Raw genomic sequence first — 21,800 nt, forward strand, 5'->3', positions numbered from 1 at the left:
AAACAGTGCAGAGTAGAGCGGAAGAACGACTTCTCGTGTCTTGTTCACAACATTCCTGTGAATGCATCCCAGAATCATGTTTGCTTTTTTTGCAACAGTCACACTGTTGACTCATATTCAACTTGTGGTCCACTTTGACCCCCTAGATCCCTTTCTGCCGTACTACTTCCTAGACAGTCGCTTCCCACTCTGTCTGTGGGAAGTATTAGAAGTCTTTACAGGACACTCTGCACAGTCACATGATAGGTCTCAGGCAGACTGGAAACCAGATCCAAGAGCAGGCTGCTCTGACAACGGCTCTGTTGACTTTCACTCTTTACGTTCTGGGGCCTGGTGTTGTGGGCAGAGTAAATGTTCCTTTGCCTCTCGGGAGGGAAGGACTGGAATTGCCTTTAGCAGAACAAACTAGCCCTTCTTTCCCAAGGTGCAGGTACACCTTGATCCCCCGGAGCGCACCAGACCAAACAAGGACAGAAGACTCCTGGGGCATCATTCTCATGGAGGAATGAGGCCCGCACACAGCTTCGGTGAGGCGACATGGCGTAGGAGAGATGGAGGGCAAGATGCCACGATTGTTATGAGCATGGAGCTGTGTTTCAGGGCTATAGGAACAGTAAATTACTTTTCAGGAGTGGGCTTTAGCCCTGGCAGGCTGCCGGACACTTTATTTACCTGCAGATCCACGCCGCTTGCTGCGGGAAGCATTGAGGGCTGGGCCCCATTTCCCTCAGCTTTCACTGGTTGGCGACGGTGAACCGCAGCCTACGGAGCGGCAAGCGGCCCATGTCTGTGGTAAATAAAGCATCCAGCGGCCCCTCCAGCCCAACCCCAGCCAACTGCGTCCTGCCCACAGGCCACTTAGTGCCCTCGTGTTCTGAGGCCTGCCCTGCCCAACGGGTCCACGGTGGTTGGCTCTTCCGTAACCAAGAAAGGAGCCGCCACCCGCCATGCAGCTGGGAGTTGGCGCTGCCCAGAGGCCGGGCTCGGAGCGTTACTTACTCACAGATGCCATAGCCTCGCCTCCGGCCTTCCCACCAGTGGCATTTGTAGCAGTCGTACTTGTCCTCGGAGGCGAGCGGGATGAGGCAGATGCCAAAGCTGGGGGGCAGACAGGGAGACGTCAACGCGTAAGCGGGAACAAAGGTCTCAGGAGACTTTTATACCGGTGGCCCCGTTCGTCACCCCTAATCTACACGCACGCAGTGGCCGTGCCAACCGACTGACACCAGGGACGAGCCGGCTTCCGGTCGGCTGCCGCGGCACCAGGCATCTCCCCCTCGCTTCACCTCGGGTGTGCAAGGGGAAGGCGAATGCCCCCCCACACGTAGTCACGAAGCTGTAGTCTGTGGTATTATCTGGTCCAAGAGGCAACACATGCCCAGCAACAGAATCCACTGGCTCAGCCTCACACCATAACTGCAGGGCTGTCGCTAGGGGAGTGTGCTTGTCCCGACCAGTTTGGGGATGACATTGCCCAGGGACCACCTCAGCCTGCCCCAGAGGGGTGCTCTAAGCTGGGGCACTCTGCGCTCCAAAGGACTCACTGCTGCCTGAGCCAAAGGGCTAGCTCCTGCCAGCCAGTTGCTGTGGCGGGGGGCCGTCTGTCCTCTTTCACAGAGGACGGGCCTGGTTTTTGCTACCCTGGTTTTTGCCCTGGGCCTCTCCACCCTGACTCCTGTACCCCCTACCCCCTGCCCTGGGCCCCTCCACCCTGACTCCTGTGCCCCCCTATCCCCCTGCCCTGGGCCCCTCCACCCTGACTCCTGTACCCCCTACCCCCTGCCCTGGGCCCCTCCACCCTGACTCCTGTGCCCCCCTATCCTCCTGCCCTGGGCCCCTCCACCCCGACTCCTGAATCCCCTATCCTCCTGCCCTGGGCCCCTCCACCCTGACTCCTGTACCCCCTATCCCCCTGCCCTGGGTCCCTCCACCCTGCCACCTGTATCCCATATCCCCCTGCCCTGGGCCCCTCCACCCTGACTCCTGTACCCCCTATCCTCCTGCCCTGGGCCCCTCCACCCCGACTCCTGAATCCCCTATCCTCCTGCCCTGGACCCCTCCACCCCCAGCCCTGACTCCTGATCCACCCACATTGCCCTGCTCTGGACCCCCCCCCCCCATGTCCTAAATGCACCTGTCCTCTATTCCTGAGGTACCTTGATGGCCACCCTAACTCTTATTCTTTTGCCACCAGCCACCTCACATGCAGTTCTGGGCTATCATCACAGCCTTTGCTGTACCTGGAGAGCACTGAGCAGCTGAAACGTGGCAGCGCTCAGGAGCCCAAAGGGACTGGAGGGAAGGGCTTTTCTCGTATCCTGCCGTTCAGCCATGACGGGCTAGAACTAGGGATTCAAACACCTGCGCAGGGAGTTGGATTCAAGGCGTGACCATTGTTCCCCTTGCCCTGTGGACTGTGGCCATGGCTCCATGTTTCTCTACCTAGGCCTGTGTGTGACAGGGTGTGCATACCTCACACTGGGCCAGGAGGGCTTAATACCCTGTGGGTGGAGGAAGTCCCGTCCCCAACCTCACTGGGCATGCTCCAAGGGCTGGAGCAATATAAAAAGGAGCCGCTCAGCTCAGTCTGGGCTGGACACCGGGGGAGAAGGACCTTATGTGAGAGCTCCAGCAATACCCCAGCCAGAGAACCAGATGTTGGGAGCCAGAAACGCAGGAGACTGCCTCGAACTGCCAGCCCCAGGGAGAGGCTGTTGCTGTGGGACCGGAGGACCCAGAGAACATGTGGAACGTCCCTGTACTAGATCAGATAGGAAGTGACCCTGTGCACAAGTGGTATCTCCCACCCCAGTGAGCTCAGTGTGTTGCCGCCGGATTCCCCACTGCGTGAGTGGTGGAGCCCTCTGCCTCAGGGCCCGGTGGAGTAGGATGGGCCTGGGCCCCCCTACTTGGTCAGTTGCCCCAAACAAACAATTGACTCTAACCATTAGGCTGTGCTGCCCTGAACTGTGGGCTAGCCTTATTGACTCTAGCCCTTAGGCTGTGCTGCCCTGAATCCTAGGGATGTGTTATAGACTGTGGCCACTGGGCTGCACTGCCTTGGGACGAGGTGTGCTTGCCACGTGACGCTAGGCAAAACCCACCTCCTGCTTTAGGGTTCCTGTGTCGCTGTCCCTTTAACAGCCAGCTCCCCAGACGCGTGTTTCTAAGCTAGGGGGGCCCAGCGTTCTATGACTTACCCGTGTTCCAGGCCCTCTTGGAAATCCCCAACGTGGTTCCGGCCATCAGGCCACTTCAACGTCCCCCTGCAATTCAGAGCGAGCATCGCCATAAGAAACGGCTCCAGAACAGCTGCTGTTTCTCTAACAATGCTGGAACATTAAGCGCTTTCAATACCCACGCTTCTCGGCCGAGTCCACACCTCAGCTAAGATCAGGAAGCCCCTTCCCCATAGTGTAACAGCACAGCAGGAGAGTCCTAGACCCCAGAGGTGAGCAACTGTGCTCAGGAGCATAGATACGGACACACAGCAGGTCTTCACGGCACAAAAGAGGCCTATTCACTCTGGTTAGCTGCACTGTCAGACCCCGGATGCACCATTGATTAACTTGAGCTGCTAACCCCAGTTACAAGCCAAGTTGCCGTGTTTTCACTGCTATTTTAACCCACGTTAAGAGCACACGCTGGGAGTGGGAGGAGGTGAAGCACACAGGAGCAGAGATGGGGAATTAATGAGGGATGATTGAAAGAATAGGGTGTGTTTAGCTTGGAAAAGAAAACACAGAGAGAGGACATGATAGCAGTTTTCAAGTACAGGTGGATCCTTTCTAGTCCAGAGCTCTCTGGTCCAGAAGCATCCGTCATTTGGAATTATCTGAGTTAGTCGGAGGTGCACTTTTCATGGGTGAGGCCAAGTTTCCCGCCATCCCGTAAACTTTGTTTATAGTCACCAGTCCTGGCTCTAAGTGTTCTGGGCAGTTATTTAGCTCGAATTTGCCCCTAAGGGTACATCTAGACTACATGGATCCGTTGACGGAGCCATGTAGATTTGTTTGTTCGGCAAAGGGAGATGAAGCCGCGATTTAAATAATCGCGGCTTCATTTAAATTTAAATGGCTGCCCTGCTCTGCCGATCAGCTGTTTGTTAGCAGATCGGGGCAGTCTGGACACTCCCCTGTCGACATGAAAGCCCTTTATCGACCTCCCCAGTAAACCTCATCCTACGAGGCATAATGGGGAGGTCGATAAAGGGCTTTCAGGTCGGCCTGGGAGCGTTCAGACTAGCGCACTGAGCCGACAAACAGTTGATCAGCTGTTTGTCGGCTCAGCGTGGCAGCCATGTAAATTTAAATGAAGCCGCGATTATTTAAATCGTGGCTTCATTTCCCTCTGCCGATCAGCCTAATCTACATGGCTCCATCGACGGAGGCATGTAGTTTAGACACACCCTAAATGTCCTCTAATAGCCCAGTAAGCAATGGAAGTGTCGGTAATGCTGCTAGACAATATTGGCCTCCCATGGTCTGGAAAATTCTCTCGTTCAGAACTGGTCAGGTCCCGATGGTGCCAGATTAGAGAGGTTTGACCTGTACCTAAAAGGGTGTTACAAAGAGGAAGGAGAAGAATTGTTCTCCTTAACCTTTGAGGACAGGACAAGAAGCAACGGGATTAAATTGTAGCAAGGGAGGTTTAGGTTGGACATTAGGAAAAACTTGCTAATTGTCAGGGTGGCTAAACATGGGAGTAAATTGCCCAGGGAGGTTGTGGAATCTCCATCCCTGGAGATATTTAAGAGCGAGTTAGACAGACACCTGTTAGGGATGATCTAGATTCTAGACGGTGCAGGGGACTGGATTCGATGACCTCTCAGGTCCCTTCCAGTTCTAACTGAGGCATTTTGCACAGCCCTTGGTTCTTTCTGCTTTGGCCATTCTTACAGTTTTATTCCAAGCCGAGATACCCAGGCAACAAAGATGGTCAAATACAATTCAGGAATTGTGTCTTCAGGATGCTGCAAAGCTGACCTGGAGCAGTTGCAGCAAAGCTGAGATTTCAACCTTTTGTTCCCAAGAGATTGCTAGCACTGGGCAGAAAAGAACATTTTTGGCAGCCTGTTTCTAAACTGGGCACGTGTCTGAAAAGTCATTCTCATTTGATCAAAAACCCACCCAACTCTGCAAAACAGTGAAAAAGCAAAAACTTTTGCATCGAAATTTGAACAAGTCAAAAGCATTTCAACCAGCTGTAAACACTGGGCATGGAGCCAGATTTTTTCATGGCTCCCATGCAGGTGTCTTTCCCTTATAAACGGTTTCCAAGACTTAGGTGTCTGGCTAACAACCCTGTTCCTTAACAGACCCACAAAACCCTTAACAGACCCACAAAACCCTTGAGAGCCAGCTGGCTTTATCGCTCATGCGGTAGAGGCTCCTCTGCTGAGGTCCCAGGTTCACATCCCCCGGGGCGGTCACACACATGCACAGAACAAGCTGACGTCCTTACTTGCCATGTGGTTTGCCCCAGGACCATTCACCTTCGTACACTGCGTTCTTGAGCCTGCCCTCTGCTCGGAAGGTGTACTTGAAGAAGCGATAGACGGAAGGTTCGCTTCCCTCTCTAGCCTTGCCCCACAAGGGGAAATCTCTCTTCCCGTTCAGCGCCTGGCACACGGCCTGGTTCAGCTTCCAATGCCAGACGGCCTGGGGGCACAAAGGGACCAGGGAGTTGAGACTGGAGGCGGGAATGAGAGAAGAACAGAACAAGCCCGTGTCCCAGGGAAACCGGCAGGTCGGCCTGTATCCCCTTGACCAACCACCACCATGCAATCATCTTGGGTCGCTGCTCCTGCCCGTTACTCCTCTGGGAGATGAGTTTTCAAGTGGAAGGCCTCTGAGAATAATGTCCAATAACCACAGGAGCATCCCAACCTGCATTGAGGCAGACACATGGATGCCTTGTGCTTCTGCAAGGACCGGCTGTCCCAAGAATCCGCCTATGAGCAAAACATCGGAGTGTTTTGCTCTTGGTTTTGGATGCCCTTTGGGGTATTTATTCCTTCAGTTTCTTCTCCTTATTCCCAGAGATAGGATGGCCCTGCAGTTACACACAATGGCTGTGTCTAGACTGGCAAGTTTTTCCGCAAAATCAAATGATTTTGCGGAAAAACTTGCCAGCTGTCTACACTGGCTGTTAGAATTTCCGGAAAAGCACTGACGATCTCATGCAAGATCGTCAGTGCTTTTCCGGAAAAACTATGCTGCTCCCATTTGGGCAAAAGTCTTTTTCCGAAAGACTTTTGCCCAAAAGGGCCAGTGTAGACAGCACAGTACTGTTTTCTGCAAAAAAGCCCCGATTGCGAAAATGGCGCTCAGGGCTTTTTTGCGGAAAACCGCATCTAGATTGGCCACGGACGCTTTTCCGCAAAAAGCATCCTGCCAATCTAGACGTGCTTTTCCGAAAATGCTTTTAACGGAAAACTTTTCCGTTAAAAGCATTTTCGGAAATTCATGCCAGTCTAGACGTAGCCAATGATTCTACCAAACACGGCTCCTCACCCTCATCTGAGGCTCTTTGGCAGAGAGGACGAATTCTTCTTCTGGTGTGACGATACGGAGGGTTTGTCTGTGGAGCAAAAAGGGAATGTTAGGAGGGGCGGAAAGGCGAGTGCTCTCTCTATGGGCTGTCCACCGAAAGACGTACTTCTCTCTTGTGCCAACTTCCCACTCCACTTCTGGTTTGTTTTATGTGCCTAAAAATCCTCATGCTTCAGGGTCTCCTCCGGCCAGGTGCAGGGTTCAGGAAGGGATTTCCTAGTCTGCCCACTCCAGTGTATTCTGGGAGGTTTATCTCCTGTCTCTAAGGTGACAGAGAGGGCCACAGCTGGACATGGGACGTGGGATAGGGTAGGGTGGGGCGGGGCTTTGGCATGTCCCCAAGCATTCTTTCTCTGGCATTTGGCTGGCTGGTTCTCCTCAGGGAGTTAGTGGTCGCTATGGGTACGTTTAGACTGTGGTGCTATTTTGGGATGTCTCAAAATAGCTATTCCACGTCTTTTCAACCAGCCCGTTATTGTGAAATAGATTTTGCAATAACAGGCTCGCTGTTCCAATGTCCCTGTAACGCTCGTTTTTCTGACAAAACTTGAGGAACGTCTACACTGCAATTGTGTTCTTCTGCAAGAAGATCGAAGAATGGGGGGAGTGGGTTCCGGCATCCTCATTCTACGAGGAAGAAGCCTTTTTGTAAAAAAGTTCAGAAAAGGGCAACAAAAATGATTAGGGGTTTGGAACGGGTTCCATATGAGGAGAAATTAAAGAGACTGGGACTTTTCAGCTTAGAAAAGAGGAGACTGAGGGGGGATATGATAGAGGTCTATAAAATCATGAGTGGTGTGGAGAAAGTGAATAAGGAAAAGTTATTTACTTGTTCCTATAAGATAAGACCTGGGGGCCACCAAATGAAATTAATGGACAGCAGGTTTAAAACAAACAAAAGGAAGTTCTTCTTCACACCACGCACAGTCAACCTGTGGAACTCCTTGCCTGAGGAGGTTGTGAAGGCTAGGACTATAACAAGGTTTAAAAAAGGGCTAGATAAATTCATGGAGGTTAAGTCCATTAATGGTTATTAGCCAGGATTGCTAAGGAATGGTGTCCCCAGCCTCTCTTTGTCAGAGGGTGGAGATGGATGGCAGGAGAGAGATTGCTTGATCATTACCTGTTCAGTTCACTCCCTCTAGGGCACCTGGCATTGGCCACTATCGGCAGACAGGATACTGGGCTGGATAGACCTTTGGTCTGACCCAGTTTGGCCATTCTTATGTTCTTTTTTGATGCACTTTTGCCGTGTGGACGCTCTCTTTCAGAAGAAGTTTTTTCGGAAGATCGCTTCCGAAAAAAGCTTCTTCCAAAAGAATCCTGTAATCTACACATAGCCTCAGGTTTGGTTCAAGTAGATCTTCCAAAAAACCCTCTTGGTCCAAAGACTCCAAGAGATAGAGAACCCATCACTTCCCTTGGGAGCATGTCCTAATGGTTAGAAATTTGCTCCTTACTCTCAATGTCAATTTCTCTAGCTTTAGCTTCCATTCAAAACTTCCTACTCCACCTCGCTACTGCACTGAAAAGCCCTTTTGTGCCTGGTATTTTCTCCTCAGGAAGGTTCCTAAACCCCTGCCTGCTTCTGAGCAGCTAACACCAGTAAGCTCCTCCAGTCTCTCACTGCACCACATTTTAGCATTGATTATTCTGAAAATATCACTCAACCCAGCATGCCACAGCTCAGTTGCCTGCAAGCAGGTCTGAGAGATGACTAGGCTCATGCATAGCCCACAGCCAGTTCCCACTCATGCAGCCACCGATAAGGGCCAGGAGACGGCTCTCAAAGTGAATGACAGGAAATACGTAAGTATTAGACTTACTTCTCTGGAGCTGGCTTGTCACTGCAGGTTCCATCTACCCACACAAGCTTCAGATTAAAACTTTGAAAGTTGTTCCCCTACAGAAGCAAACCAAGAGATGATCAGTTTGAGATGAGCTACTATTACATCCCCAGATAGTACGCCTGGTCTGGTGATCTAGGGAACAGAGTTTCATGACAAGAGCTGGATGAAATAATTTGGCTGATTCTCCCCCCCGCCCTCGCCTAAAAAATCACAGCAGATCTGGTGACGCCAACACTGGGAGAACTTCTGCACCCAACTTCCCATCCCAGCCCCTGCACCTCCTCCATTAATATCACTTCCTGCCCTCATGAGCAGGATCAAGACCATGAGGCTTGCCTTCCCCCCATGCTCCTCGCAGAAAGAAACTGGCGCCTGTGCTCCAACCTCATGGGGGGTTGGGCTGGATCACCAGGGGTGCGGGAAGGGAGGAGCAAGCCCGCAGCCCACCTGCAAGATGGTTGTAGACCACTAGTGGTCCTTGGACCACACTTGAGAATCACTGCTTTAGACTAATCTCTTCGGTTCGAAGCCCTTTCTCCTCCAGGCAAAAAAGAAAGCCAAGTCTATTTCTAACCATAGACATTAAGTAGCATAGGCTTGGTATGATGGCACATGTGAACCAGGAGAAAAAAATATTATGCTAGAGTTCTTCTTTTCCCACCCAGCTTTCTTCTCTTGATCTATATTGGGAACCAAAGCATACATGAAGCTATGGTGTCTGGATGATCATAGAATACTATGACTGGAAGGGACCTCAAGAGGTCATCGAGTCCAGTCCCCTGCCCCCATGGCAGAACCAAATACTGTCTAGACCATCCCTGATAGACGTTTATCTAACCTACTCTTAAATATCTCCAGAGATGGGGATTCCACAACCTCCCTGGGCAATTTATTCCAGTGTTTGACCATCCTGAGAGTTAGGAATTTTTTCCTAATATCCAACCTAAACCTCCCTTGCTGCAGTTTAAGCCCATTGCTTCTTATCCTATCCTCAGAGGCCAAGATAAACAAGTTTTCTTCCTCCTCCTTAAGACACCCTTTTATATACCTGAAAATTGCTATCATGTCTCCCCTCAATTGTCTCTTTTCTAAACTAAACAAGCCCAATTCTTTCAGTCTTCCCTCATAGGTCATGTTCTCTAGACCTTTCATCATTCTTGTTGCTCTTCTCTGGACCCTCTCCAATTTCTCCACATCTTTCTTGAAATGCGGTGCCCAGAACTGGACACAAGACTCCAACTGAGGCCTAATCAGCGCAGAGTAGAGCAGAAGAATGACTTCTCGTGTCTTGCTCACAACACACCTTTGTTACTTTTAACACCATTGAGCCTAGCATGGTGACTCTGCTAGCTGGTGATTCTTCCCCCAGCACCAACTCACCTGAATCAGCACTAGGATGTCGTTAAAGAGCAGAACCCGGTCGGTTCGACCCACGCTGGCCAAGACTGGAAGGTTTTTGCTGTCTTCTAGCACCCTGCGCTCAGGGATACAGAGCGAGTCCTGCCGAGGGAACCAAGGAAGTATGTAATAAAGAGCTCATGGACTCCCACAAAGAAGCATCAGTAGGATTAAATACAGGGCGCCACAGTCTAATCGTTGACCCTCAGAGAGATGAGCTGACTGCCAGTGTTAGACAGCTATGGGGCTCAGAAGCAGCCAAACGGAAGAGTTTCCCTAAACTAACGTTTCAGCCACATGAGGTTTCCAGAGACGGAGACCCCTTGGATACCTGCAAGGCCATACCCTAGAAGTAGGAGACCTAGACAAGTCTTCACTCTGAGTCTACATTGGGCTTTGTCTCCAGGAGCATTTGAGTTCCAAATGGAAAAGGGGCATTTTGGGGTCTGAGCGGGGCAACTGAGGAGGGGGTTGGTAGGACGGGGAGTGTTGTATCATTTCAGGGGCATTTCGAGAGCTGGCCGATCAAAGCCAACCTGACCCCTGCCCGTTCTGAGGGTCACCATTCTTCGGTGAAGGAGCTGTTGGACAGCCTCTATGAATGAACCCGTTATGGAAGCAAACCTGAGAACACAAGACCTGGGGTGCACGGGGAAGGCCATCCCTTTGGAGAAGGGGGTGCAATACAGGACTCACTTCACGGGGCCCTGTCTCATTCCCAGTGCCAGGCATGCTCCAGAAACTCTTGCCTGGGCCGTGAGCATGACCAGGCGGGACCACCAACGGGCGGGCCACCGAGAGCCTGCGTCTGACTCACCGTGAGTTTGTGTCCCAAAGACTTCCACAGGGCTTTGGTCAGGCAGGCTTCATCCAGGACTTGGCTGATGAAAGACTGCAGCTTGGAGTACTGCTTGGCAGCATTGGTGACGAGTTCCGTCTCCGGGCTCTGGCAACAGGGGGATGCAGCTTTAGGAACATTTCAGCTGGGGACGTTCCAGGGCTGGCAGAGACCTCAGGAGTCACAGAGTCCAGCCCCCTGCCCAAAGCAGGACCAACCCCAACTCAATCATCCCAGCCAGGGCTTGGTCAAGCTGGGACTTCAAAACCTCTAGGGATGGAGATTCCACCCCCTCCCTAGGGAACCCATCCCAGGGCTTCCCCACCCTCCTAGGGAAATAGTTTTTCCTAAGATCCAACCTCGACCTCCCCCACTGCAACGTGATCTCCATCTCTTCCTACACCACGGCTCTAGGACAGACCAAGCAGCGCTGAGGTCTTTGGGCTAACCTATCTCACGAGCTCAGCGATGGGCAGCCTTCGGCTCGGTGGGCCACGCGGTTGAAATCTGTCATGGGCCCGAACCGCCGCCCCCACGGGGAAGATTAAACACAGGCATGCAGGCAGGGCTCGCGGAACATTCCAAACCCAGGGGAAATGCTCGAATCATTCATACCGTGATAGAACTGCCCGCAGCTTCAAAAGACACATTTGCACTTCCTTTGCAAGAGCAAATCTGTGCCCGGCCTCTTCCCCGCCTCCTCTCCCAGGCATGTTCCCTCCCTGCTCCTCCCCCCCACCCCTGTAGCACCGAGAATCAGCTGATTTGCAGCTTTCTGGCTGTGGGCGGGCGGGGGGTGAGGAGGAGGCTCCAGAAATTCAGGGAGAGAGAGGGGGGACTAAGTAAGTGAGGGGCTCTGGCACATGAGAGTGATAGGCGTGGGGGAAGGGAGCATGGGGGGGGCACACATGGAACCCCAAAGAGCCACCTGCAGCCTGCGGACCACAAATTGCCTACCACTGCACTAGCTTGTGAAGTGCTGATGTATTAATGATTATTGTTCATTTAATGAATGCTCTAGAGTCATTCTGGGGGTGTTACACAGGCAGCCAGCCTAGATGATCAGGGCCATACCTGGGAAGGTGCCATTCTATGGGGAGGCAGTATGGTTGAATGGTTAGAGCAAATGACTGCCACATGCCTCAAGTCTAGCCTCCCCCACCCTTCTGCCTTCTCTGCTTCCAGGGTGAACCGGGGCCACTCCGTTCCCCTCTCTACACCTGCGTGTATTCCGGGTGGCTTGTGTTATGGTTACCAGTCCAGGTGGGCAAAGGGTGGATTTTTCTAGTCATTGGCAATTCCAAACCAAAACCCAGTTTGACATCAGGCCAAACCAACAATGAAATGGAGACATTTGGGGGCATTGGAACGCCAGCATCACTTCGAGTCAGGTCAAAAGAGCCATGTTTCATTGGAGATTCCCAACTGGCTTTGGGGGGTTTTCCTGCTTCGGTTGAAACTGTTTGACAAACTCAACCCTTTCAGGGGACCTTTGCTACTAGACTCTTTGCTCCTAGCGCTGAGAGAAACTTTTGGCAGCGCCTAAGATCAGAGAGTAAAGAATTTTAGGACCAATAGATTAAGGACTCTGCACAAGCACAGCCCCTTGCCACTGTGTCTGCCTCTTGCATTCGTTTTCCTGAGAGCATGTGGTGGTGAATGTTATCACAATCCGCCAGAGCTCTGTGTATGGGATCCTGAGACTGTCTGCTGAATGCAGTAGAGATCGTCTGTACAGAGTTTCTTAAAGTGTGTTCTGCAGCAGTCGGAGGTGTACCACGGAGAGAACAGAATTCAAAATGGCCACCCTTAAAGGGACAAGCTTCTTTTTTTTTTTTTTTTGCTCAACAACTTTTTCCTGGGGGCTTTTTTTTCCTCAATAAAAAAAATCCTTGGTGTTCCCCATTACAAAAATTATTGTTTGGTGTTCCTCGGTCTTAACAAGTTTAAGAAACACTGGTCTAGTACCTCTCCAATGGCCTCCCTGAGCCTGACAAGGATGTGGGAATACTGCCGCACATGATCCCGGAGAGCTTTATGGAGGACTGTATGCAGGGCCACGGGGATGGACGTCTCCGAGGTGAAGTCGGCGAGGAATTGCTTCAGCGCCGTCTTGTGCGTCTTCCAGAATTCACTGCAAGGCACAAGACACCAGTTTGTTCCCCGTCCTGTGTCCCCACGCTCTGGAGTCTCTCGCCTGCTGCCCTGAATGAGGCAGCTGTACACCCCCGCCCACCCGCTCAGTTGAATGTGCAGTCACACCCTGGCCCACCACCAGGACAAAGGGGTTGGTCGCTCTGAGGCCCGGTGGCCCCGGATGCCACAGGAGCCCAGGGCCTTTAAAAATTGCCCTACAGCGTGCTCTGGGCAGCAATGAGGGCTGCCTGTTGGGGGTGGGGGGAGTGAAACATTGCATGCTCCAGACAGTGCTGAGAGCTAGCTGTCCCCAGCCCCGCCCTTTCCACCTGAGGCCCCACCCCTTCCGGGAGCATGAAGCCAGGCCCCTTCCACCTGGCCCAAGGTCCCAGCAAGTATCCAAACCCATCACACCCGTGCTATGCACCAACTCTGCTAACAGAGCCCACGTAATGCCTGAATAGGGGTGTCATAATCCTAACCAACGTAGCCTAGTGAACTGGGAGATCTAGAAAGAGCAAGCTGCCAGCCCCGCTCGCACCTCTGCCATTGTCCTTGGCAAGTCTACAGCAAACTTTCCAATAGAGAAATCCTTGTGCAAATTTCCAGGCCTGCTACTGTTGCCTGGGAGTGAAATACTTCTTTGGCAGGTCTAACCGGCAAAGTCTCCCTCTGTTCTGATCTGATCCGCTCTCTACCTGAGCTGTGTTGCTGTTCTGCAGCAGTTACTCATGCTCAGTTACGAGCAGGCTTATCAAGGGTCTATGTAAGCGGCCATTTGCATGTGCTGTCTCTAGTATGCGTCCAAAAAATTGCACAAGATACGATTCACTTCAGCTGAAATGGAGCGTCCAGCCAACACCTAGGTCTTTGGCCTTTTCATTGCTTGCCTCTCCACCTGAGGCCTGGTCTGTACGTATGTCTACACATTTCAGCAAATCAAGGCTATGTCTACACTGGCGCAATGGTGCGCCAGAGATATGCAAATGAGGGTAAGTGTGGAATATCGCCGAGCTTCATTTGCGGAAGAGGCTCTTGCGCTAGAAGGAGCTGTTTACACTGACCCTTCTTGCGCAAGAAAAACCCTCTTGCACAATGCCGCTACGCTGATTATTTTCAGGAATAATGGCACTGCGCAAGAGGGTTTTTCTTGCGCAAGAAGGGGGAGCGTAGACAGCTCCTAGCGCAAGAGCCTCTTTTGCAAAGATGGCGGCTCATTAGGTATGCAAATGAGGCTCGGGGATATTCCACACTTCGCCTCATTTGCATACTTCTGGCGCAACAACCCGCCAGTGTAGACATAGCCCAAGAGTCTGTGTTGGGTCCGACTAAGTGGTGCAAAGTGTTTGTCTTCAGGCATTTTTAAAGGGCCAGACTCCAGGCCAGGGGAGGAGGATGTGGTACCTCTCAGTATAACTTTTAGCTTGGTGGGTAGGGCAGGGGTGGCAAGCCAAGGGCCTACAGGCCGGATCCGGCCCCCTGTGGCAAGTCTCCACACCAGGGGCCAGAAGCCCTGAGCCTCAGTGCTACGCCCGCCCCCCTCATGGGGCTGGAATGCAAGGGCCGGCTTGCCCTGCTGCCGAGGGAAGCCCTGAACTTCAGTGCCTCCCTGCATGGTGTTGGGGTGTGAGGGCCGACGTGCCCATCTTAGCCTCAGTGCTGCCCTCCTGGCCTGCATGCTGAGTTAAGCATGAGTGTGTGTGTGGGGGTCACGTTACGGTTTTTTTTTTGATTTTGCCTCTGTGTTGCCCCCCCTCCTCGACTGATTTTTCTGTGGGTCAGTGACTGGAAAAAGGATCCCCGCCCCTGGATAAGGCATCACCCGGCATTGTGGCCTTAACTGACACCAGGAGTAGCCACCCGGCATTGTGGCCTTAACTGACACCAGGAGCGGGAAGGCCTTGTTTGGACACAGACTGGCTAACCTTGTGAGGAGGGCTTTAAACTAGGTTTGTCGGGGGCAGGTGAGCAAAGCCCACAGGTAAGTGCTGCATGTGCGGGACTGGGAGATGGGTTGGAAATGGGGGGGACTACGGCCTATAATGGCAAGGAGAAAGGAGGGTCAGGGCACAACAGGGAGGCAAGATCAAATCAGTATCTTAGATGCCTATATACAAATGCGAGAAGTATGGGTAATAAGCAGGAAGAACTGGAATTGCTAACCAATAAATACAACTATGATATCATTGGTATTACAGAAACCTGGTGGGATGGGACGCATGATTGGAATGTTGGTATTGAAGGGTACGGCTTGCTCAGGAAGGACAGACAGGGAAAAAAGGGAGGAGGGGTTGCCTTGTATATTAAAAATGTACACACTTGGACTGAAGTGGAGATGAATGTAGGAGATAGCTGTGTAGAGAGTCTCTGGGTTAAGCTAAAAGGGGTAAAAAACGAGGGTGATATCATGCTAGGAGTCTACTACAGGCCACCTAGCCAGGTGGAAGAGGTGGATGAGGCCTTTTTTAAACAATTAACAAAACTATCCAAAGCCCAAGATTTGGTGGTGATGGGGGACTTCAACTATCCAGACATATGTTGGGAAACTAACACAGCGAGGCACAGGCTATCCAATAAGTTTCTGGACTGCATTGGAGACAACTTTCTGTTTCAGAAGGTTGAAAAAGCTACCAGAGGAGAAGCTGTTCTGGATTTGATTTTAACAAATAGGGAGGAACTAGTTGAGAACTTGAAAGTGGAAGACAGTATAGGGGACAGTGATCACGAAATAATAGAGTTCATGATCTTAAGGAAAGGTAGAAGGGAGACCAGCACAATTGAGGTAATGGATTTCAGGAAGGCAGATTTTGATAAGCTCAGAGAACTTGTAGGTAAGGTCCCATGGGAAGCAAGACTGAAGGGAAAAACAACTGAGGAGAGTTGGAAGTATTTCAAAGGGACGTTGTTAAGGGCCCAAAAGCAAACAATTCCGCTGTGTAGGAAAGATAGAAAATATGGCAAAAGACCAGCTTGGCTTAACAAGGAGATCTTGCACGATCTCAAAATAAAAAAGGAGTCGTATAAAAAATGGAAACTAGGACAACTAACAAAGGATGAATATAGGCAAGCAACACGGGAATGCAGGGACAAGATTAGAAAGGCAAAGGCACAAAATGAGATCAAACTAGCTACAGGCATAAAGGGAAACAAGAAGACCTTTTATAAATACATTAAAAGCAAGAGGAAGACAAAGGACAGGGTAGGCCCACTGCTTAGTGAGGAGGGAGAAGCAGTAACAGGAAACTTGGAAATGGCGGAGATGCTCAATGACTTCTTTGTTTCGGTCTTCACCGAGAAGTCTGGAGGTGTGCCTAACGCAGTGAATACAAGCAGAGAGAGGGTAAGTTTAGAAGATAGGATACACAAAGAACAAGTTAAAAATCACTTAGGAAAGTTAGATGTCAGCAAGTCACCAGGTCCTGATGAAATGCATCCCAGGATACTCAAGGAGGTGATAGAGGAGGTATCTGAGCCTTTAGCTATGATCTTTGAAAAATCATGGCAGACAGGGGAGATTCCAGAAGACTGGAAAAGGGCAAATATTGTGCCCATCTATAAAAAGGGGAATAAGAACAACCCAGGAAACTATAGACCAGTCAGTTTAACGTCTGTCCCAGGGAAGCTAATGGAGCAGGTAATTAAGGAAATCATATGCAAACACTTGGAAGGTAATAAAGTGATAGGGAATAGCCAGCATGGGTTTGTGAAGAACAAGTCATGCCAAACTAATCTGATAGCTTTCTTTGATAAGATAACGAGCCTTGTGGATAAGGGAGAAGCGGTGGATGTCATATACCTAGACTTTAGTAAGGCATTTGATACGGTCTCACATGATATTCTTATTGATAAACTAGGCAAATATAATTTAGATAGGGCCACGATAAGGTGGGTGCATAATTGGCTGGATAACCGTAGTCAGAGAGTTGTTGTTAACGGTTCTAAATCCTGCTGGAAAGGGATAACAAGTGGAGTTCCTCAAGGGTCTGTTTTGGGACCCATACTGTTCAATATCTTCATCAATGATGTAGATATTGGGATAGAGAGTACGCTTATTAAGTTTGCAGATGATACCAAACTGGGTGGGGTTGCAACTTCTTTGGAGGATAGGGACATAATTCAAAATGACCGTAGCAAGTTAGAGAAATGGTCAGAGGTAAACAGGATGAGGTTTAATAAAGAGAAATGCAAAGTGCTCCACTTAGGAAGGAACAATCAGTTCCATACATACAAGATGGGAAGCGACTGTCTAGGAAGGAGCATGGCAGAAAGGGATCTAGGGGTCATAGTGGACCACAAGTTGAATATGAGTCAACAGTGTGATGCTGTTGCAAAAAAAGCAAATTTGATTCTAGGTTGTATCAACAGGTGTGTTGTAAGCAAAACTCGTGAAGTCATTCTGCCGCTCTACTCTGCACTAGTTAGGCCTCAGCTGGAGTACTGTGTCCAGTTCTGGGCGCCACATTTCAAGAAAGATGTGGAGAAATTGGAAAGGGTGCAGAGAAGAGCGACAAGAATGATTAAAGGTCTAGAGAACATGACCTATGAAGCCAGGCTTCATGAACTGGGCTTGTTTAGTTTGGAAAAAAGAAGATTAAGGGGGGACATGATAGCGGTTTTCAAATATGTAAAAGGGTGTCACAAGGAGGAAGGAGAAAATTTGTTCCTCTTGTTTCTGAGGACAGGACAAGGAGGCTTAAAGTGCAGCAGGGGAGGTTTAGATTGGACATTAGGAAAAAATTCCTAACTGTCAGGGTGGTCAAATATTGGAATAAATTGCCAAGGGAGGTGGTGGAATCTCCCTCTCTGAGATATTTAAGAACAGGTTAGATAGACATCTGTCAGGGATGGTGTAGACGGAGCTTGGTCCTGCCTTGTGGGCGGGGGGCTGGACTCGTCCTCTCGAGGTCCCTTCCAGTTCTATGATTCTATGATTCTATGGTTGCCAGGTCGCCACAGAGCCATGCAACAGAGATCACTGCAGACCGCCACAGCGCTGGCCCGTTCGCACTCTGGCTGGGCAACTAGAGCGACGAGGTGCTGTCTTCCTAGCTAGCGCTGCCCGCTCTCCTCAGCCAGGGCGCTCCCGGTTCTGCTTTACGCCTGTCCCCTTTCCCTCCTGCAAACAGGGTTGTTTCCTCAGCCTTTCAGCAGACTGGAGGGCCCGAAGCCACTCACCTTTTGTGCTTGGCCGCCTGGTCAAAGCCCTGGGCTGCAACGCAGTTTGCAAAGGTGTCGAAGTACCTGTCAGTCAGGAGAAAGAGAGGCCGAGTTTGGGTCAATGTGTAGCTTGCAGGTTCAAAAGGCCCAGGGAGAATCTTGCGGCTCATTTGAAAAGCCTCTTGTGTCTGTCACCTTTTTTCTCCGGGCGTCAGAGATGGAAACTAAGCCCTGAGACTATCTCCTCCCCCCCATGTTCCCTACATCAGTGTTTCTCAAGCTTTTCTTTTTATAAAGTACCCCCCTTTTTAAAAATTAGAAGTATCCCTCATATCTACAGTTTTCAAACACAAACAATTTTTTCCTACCATTGCAACACATTTATTTAAACAACTTAATCGTAGCCGGGCGGATGATGAAATATTTGGGTATGAAAAGTACAAAAATAATAAAGCACAGTAAAACTTACAACAAAAATTCAGTTTTCTCCAAATTTCAGCTGTGTCGATGTACCCTCCCCAGACTTCTCTTGAGTACCCCTAAGGTTACTCGTACCACTGGTTGAGAAACCCTGCCCTATATTATGCCTTGTCTAAATTCCTTTGGGAGATTATTAGTGGAGAACATCCCCCACCAGGTTGCTTACCAAGAAAGTACTTTCAGACCCACTTTACTCAGGCAATGACAGCCCTGGAAGATTTGTCTGCTGGGATTGAACCCAAGATCTGTGATCTAAACCTACGGGTCTCTGCTTTGGTATGGTTCAGAAAAGGGCAACACAAACGATGAGGGGTTTGGAATGGCTGCTCTATGAAGAGAGATTAAAAAGACTGGGAGTTTTCAGCTTAGAAAAAGGGGGACTAAGTGGAGGTCTATACAGTCATGACAGGCATGGAGAAAGTGAATAAGGAAAGGTTATTTGTTTATTCCCATGACAAAAACTAGGGGTTATCAAATTAAATGAATGGGGCAGCAGGTTTAAAACAATCAAAAGGAAGTTTTTTTTTCACACAGCATACAGTGAACCTGTGGAACTCCTTGCCGGAGTAACGGTTCCCAGATTTTAACAGTGTTTATCACACACCAGAGCCCAATCCTGAAAACACTCCTGCATAGGAGTAATCGCTTTGACTCTTGTTGCATTCAAATGGCTGTCACATGTAACTTTTTCTACTCAGGCCCCAGTGAGGTCTGCTTGCTTCACCTCTTCGCTGTTCTCCCCCTCCTCTGCCAACACAGAATCTGTACTTAAGTCCTCCCATCCTGATCCTAAACAACCTGGCTGTCTCTACACTGGCACCCTTTTCTGGAAAAGGATGCAGATTAGCCAAGTCGGAATTGCAAATGCAGTGGGGATTTAAATTTTCCCCGCTGCATTTGCATGAGCATGGCTGCCACTTTTTTCTGGCTCGGGGCTTTGCCGGAAAAAAGCGTCAGTCTAGACAGGGATCATTCGGAAAATAAAGCCTTTTCCAGAAGATCCCTTATTCCTGATTTTAACACATGGATGGAAAAAATCTGATGGTGGACGGAAAAATGAGGGGGAACATTGATCCCCCACCCTCCATCCCTTTCAAAATCCAAATATCGGTGTGCATCAGAAGACAAGTGTCACTCTTAAACCTCTCAGAAGAAATCACAGGGCACAGCAAGAGAAAGAACAACTCACGATCCTAGGTGTACGCCAGTTGCCTGCGCCGCAGAGTTTTTGTACTTACTGGATGTAGCTGCTGAGGAAGAGGTCTTCCTTCCACAGGATGTAGAGGTCTTGGAGGCAGAGGGACACGGAGATGCTGACCTTCTGTTTCAGGGCCCGGTAGTTTTCTTCTGTCAGGTCCCAGAGCGTGTGGAAATGGTCGTTCAATAGCAGCAACAATTTCGAGTGACCCTTTCCTTTCTGCTCACTGCGCTCTGTGAAAGAGGCGAAGAAGAGATGACAGCCCAGGGTCAGAGTAGGACAGACATGCAGGCCTCGAGAAGTCTTCCAGCCCAGTCCCCCTCCCTGAGGCAGGATCTGATGATGGTGCCCAAGGAGTCTCTGGGAGACACATGTTGCAGGGCATGGTTTGGTACTAGAAGGGGTACCCGATGTAGCTCGGGTCCTTAACCCAATTCATTTTTGGAGATTTTTTTTTTGGAAAACGCAATAAAAATCGACCGGCTGCATTTGAATCCTTGCTCTGGGGCGGGGCCGGGGAGGAGGGGTTCAATATGGAGGCTGCCAGGGACAGGGGACAACCTCAGCCCTCTCTCACTGCAACAGGTTGGGGCCGGATGAGAAGCACCTCTCCATGGTTACTGCGGCCATGGGGAGGGGTGTATGCCCTGTGGGGAGGCTGGTCCTGGTTCATCTGCCCCCTGCTGTCCCCAGCCAGAGTGACGAATGCAGCAAACTGGGCACTTTCCCCTCGCTCCCTGACTGAGGGACACAGCAAGCAATCCGGCTAGGGGAGCGTCAGCTCCCGCTGCCCTCTCTAAACACCCCCTGGGCGGTGGGGGGCTCAGGGCTGGGGCAATCCCAGACTGGGGAGAGGGGTGCCCTGCGCCAGCTCCTTTCATTTGCCCCTTTCACCTGCCTGGTGATTCAGTCTCTTTGCTGTCTGGTTTTCTGGGAAGCAATCCCATTCCAGGCCCAGCCCATTGGCCTGGCACAACCAACCTTGCTTTATGTCAGGGCTACTCAAGTTTGGAAGTCCCGGGGGCTACAAGGATACTCACAGCACATGCCGAGGGCCACAGCTTAAGTGTGGTTGCATAGACATGCAAATATGTATGCAAATATATGCAAATAGCGTCGTTCCCGCTAACGGGCATGAATACGACAATTAAGGCAGGCCTCGTTTGTGTCATTTCGGCTGATATTAATAAAACGCAATATTGACCCGATTTCCACCCATATGACAGCACTTTTAATGAGCAATGACAGTCCAGGAAATTAACTACTAAAATGCATAGCAACAAAAGACCATTATATTGCCTTCTTTTTTGTTTTGGCTCCCACCCGCGGGTCGCGTGTTGATCCCCGCGTAAACCTAAACCGCACCGTGGGCCGCAAACAAACGGGCCGCAGGCCACAAGCTGTGTGTTTAGTAGCCCTGCTGTAAGTTATGAGGAGAGGAAGCTGCCTACCAAAATTGGAGGTCCTAGTCCGTACCGCTTCGGAGGAGTTCTTGGACAGACAGACAGGCAGTCAGGCAGACTGCCTCAAATATATAATCATAGAATCATAGAATAATAGGACTGGAAGGGACCTCGAGAGGTCATCGAGTCCAGCCCCCCGCCCTCAAGGCAGGATCAAGCTCCGTCTACACCATCCCTGACAGATGTCTATCTAACCTGTTCTTAAATATCTCCAGAGAGGGAGATTCCACCACCTCCCTTGGCAATTTATTCCAATATTTGACCACCCTGACAGTTAGGAATTTTTTCCTAATGTCCAATCTAAACCTGCTGCACTTTAAGCCCATTACTCCTTGTCCTGTCCTCAGAAACCAAGAGGAACAAATTTCCTTCCTCCTTGTGACACCCTTTTAGATATTTAAATGGGTTGCATTTCCTCAATAGACCCATGGACAGTGCCTCTGCGATATCCCACAGAGAGCAGGGCGGGTGGTTAGCTTGCCTAAGCCCTTTTTGTTATCTCCTCAGCGTCACTGACTTCTATGGAGCAGCACTGATACACCCCTTTCCCCCGCCTAAGGATCGGGTGCTACCACTTCTCGCAGCGGGGTAGCCGTCCTTATCAAGGGCCTAACGCAGAGGGGACACAGCAATTGAATGAGTTAAACACAGGAGGGGGAAGAAGGGTTAGAACGCCACTCGTCTAGGCCAGAAAAAAAACAACAACTCGCAAGATGGAAGGGTTTG

At 50.5% G+C, this 21,800-nt stretch overlaps 1 protein-coding gene across 8 annotated transcripts in view; it reads right to left on the reverse strand.

The window, feature by feature from the left end:
• Positions 1 to 21,800, reverse strand: part of ALS2CL (ALS2 C-terminal like) — an 83,824-nt gene that overhangs the window by 30,674 nt on the left and 31,350 nt on the right. For all 8 annotated transcript variants that reach the window (XM_075922969.2, XM_075922971.2, XM_075922970.2 and 5 more), the window contains 10 exons: positions 19,652 to 19,844; positions 17,952 to 18,017; positions 12,609 to 12,774; positions 10,620 to 10,748; positions 9,785 to 9,904; positions 8,381 to 8,457; positions 6,516 to 6,582; positions 5,464 to 5,660; positions 3,201 to 3,266; positions 1,000 to 1,098 (listed from right to left, as the gene is read on the reverse strand). In XM_075922969.2, coding sequence (XP_075779084.2) covers positions 1,000 to 1,098; positions 3,201 to 3,266; positions 5,464 to 5,660; positions 6,516 to 6,582; positions 8,381 to 8,457; positions 9,785 to 9,904; positions 10,620 to 10,748; positions 12,609 to 12,774; positions 17,952 to 18,017; positions 19,652 to 19,844 — 1,180 coding nt within the window. The remainder of the gene's footprint in view (positions 1 to 999; positions 1,099 to 3,200; positions 3,267 to 5,463; positions 5,661 to 6,515; positions 6,583 to 8,380; positions 8,458 to 9,784; positions 9,905 to 10,619; positions 10,749 to 12,608; positions 12,775 to 17,951; positions 18,018 to 19,651; positions 19,845 to 21,800) is intronic.

Source organism: Pelodiscus sinensis, chromosome 2, assembly GCF_052426305.1.
Source record: "Pelodiscus sinensis isolate ZL-2025 chromosome 2, ASM5242630v1, whole genome shotgun sequence".
In the NCBI taxonomy this organism is placed as follows: domain Eukaryota; kingdom Metazoa; phylum Chordata; order Testudines; family Trionychidae; genus Pelodiscus; species Pelodiscus sinensis.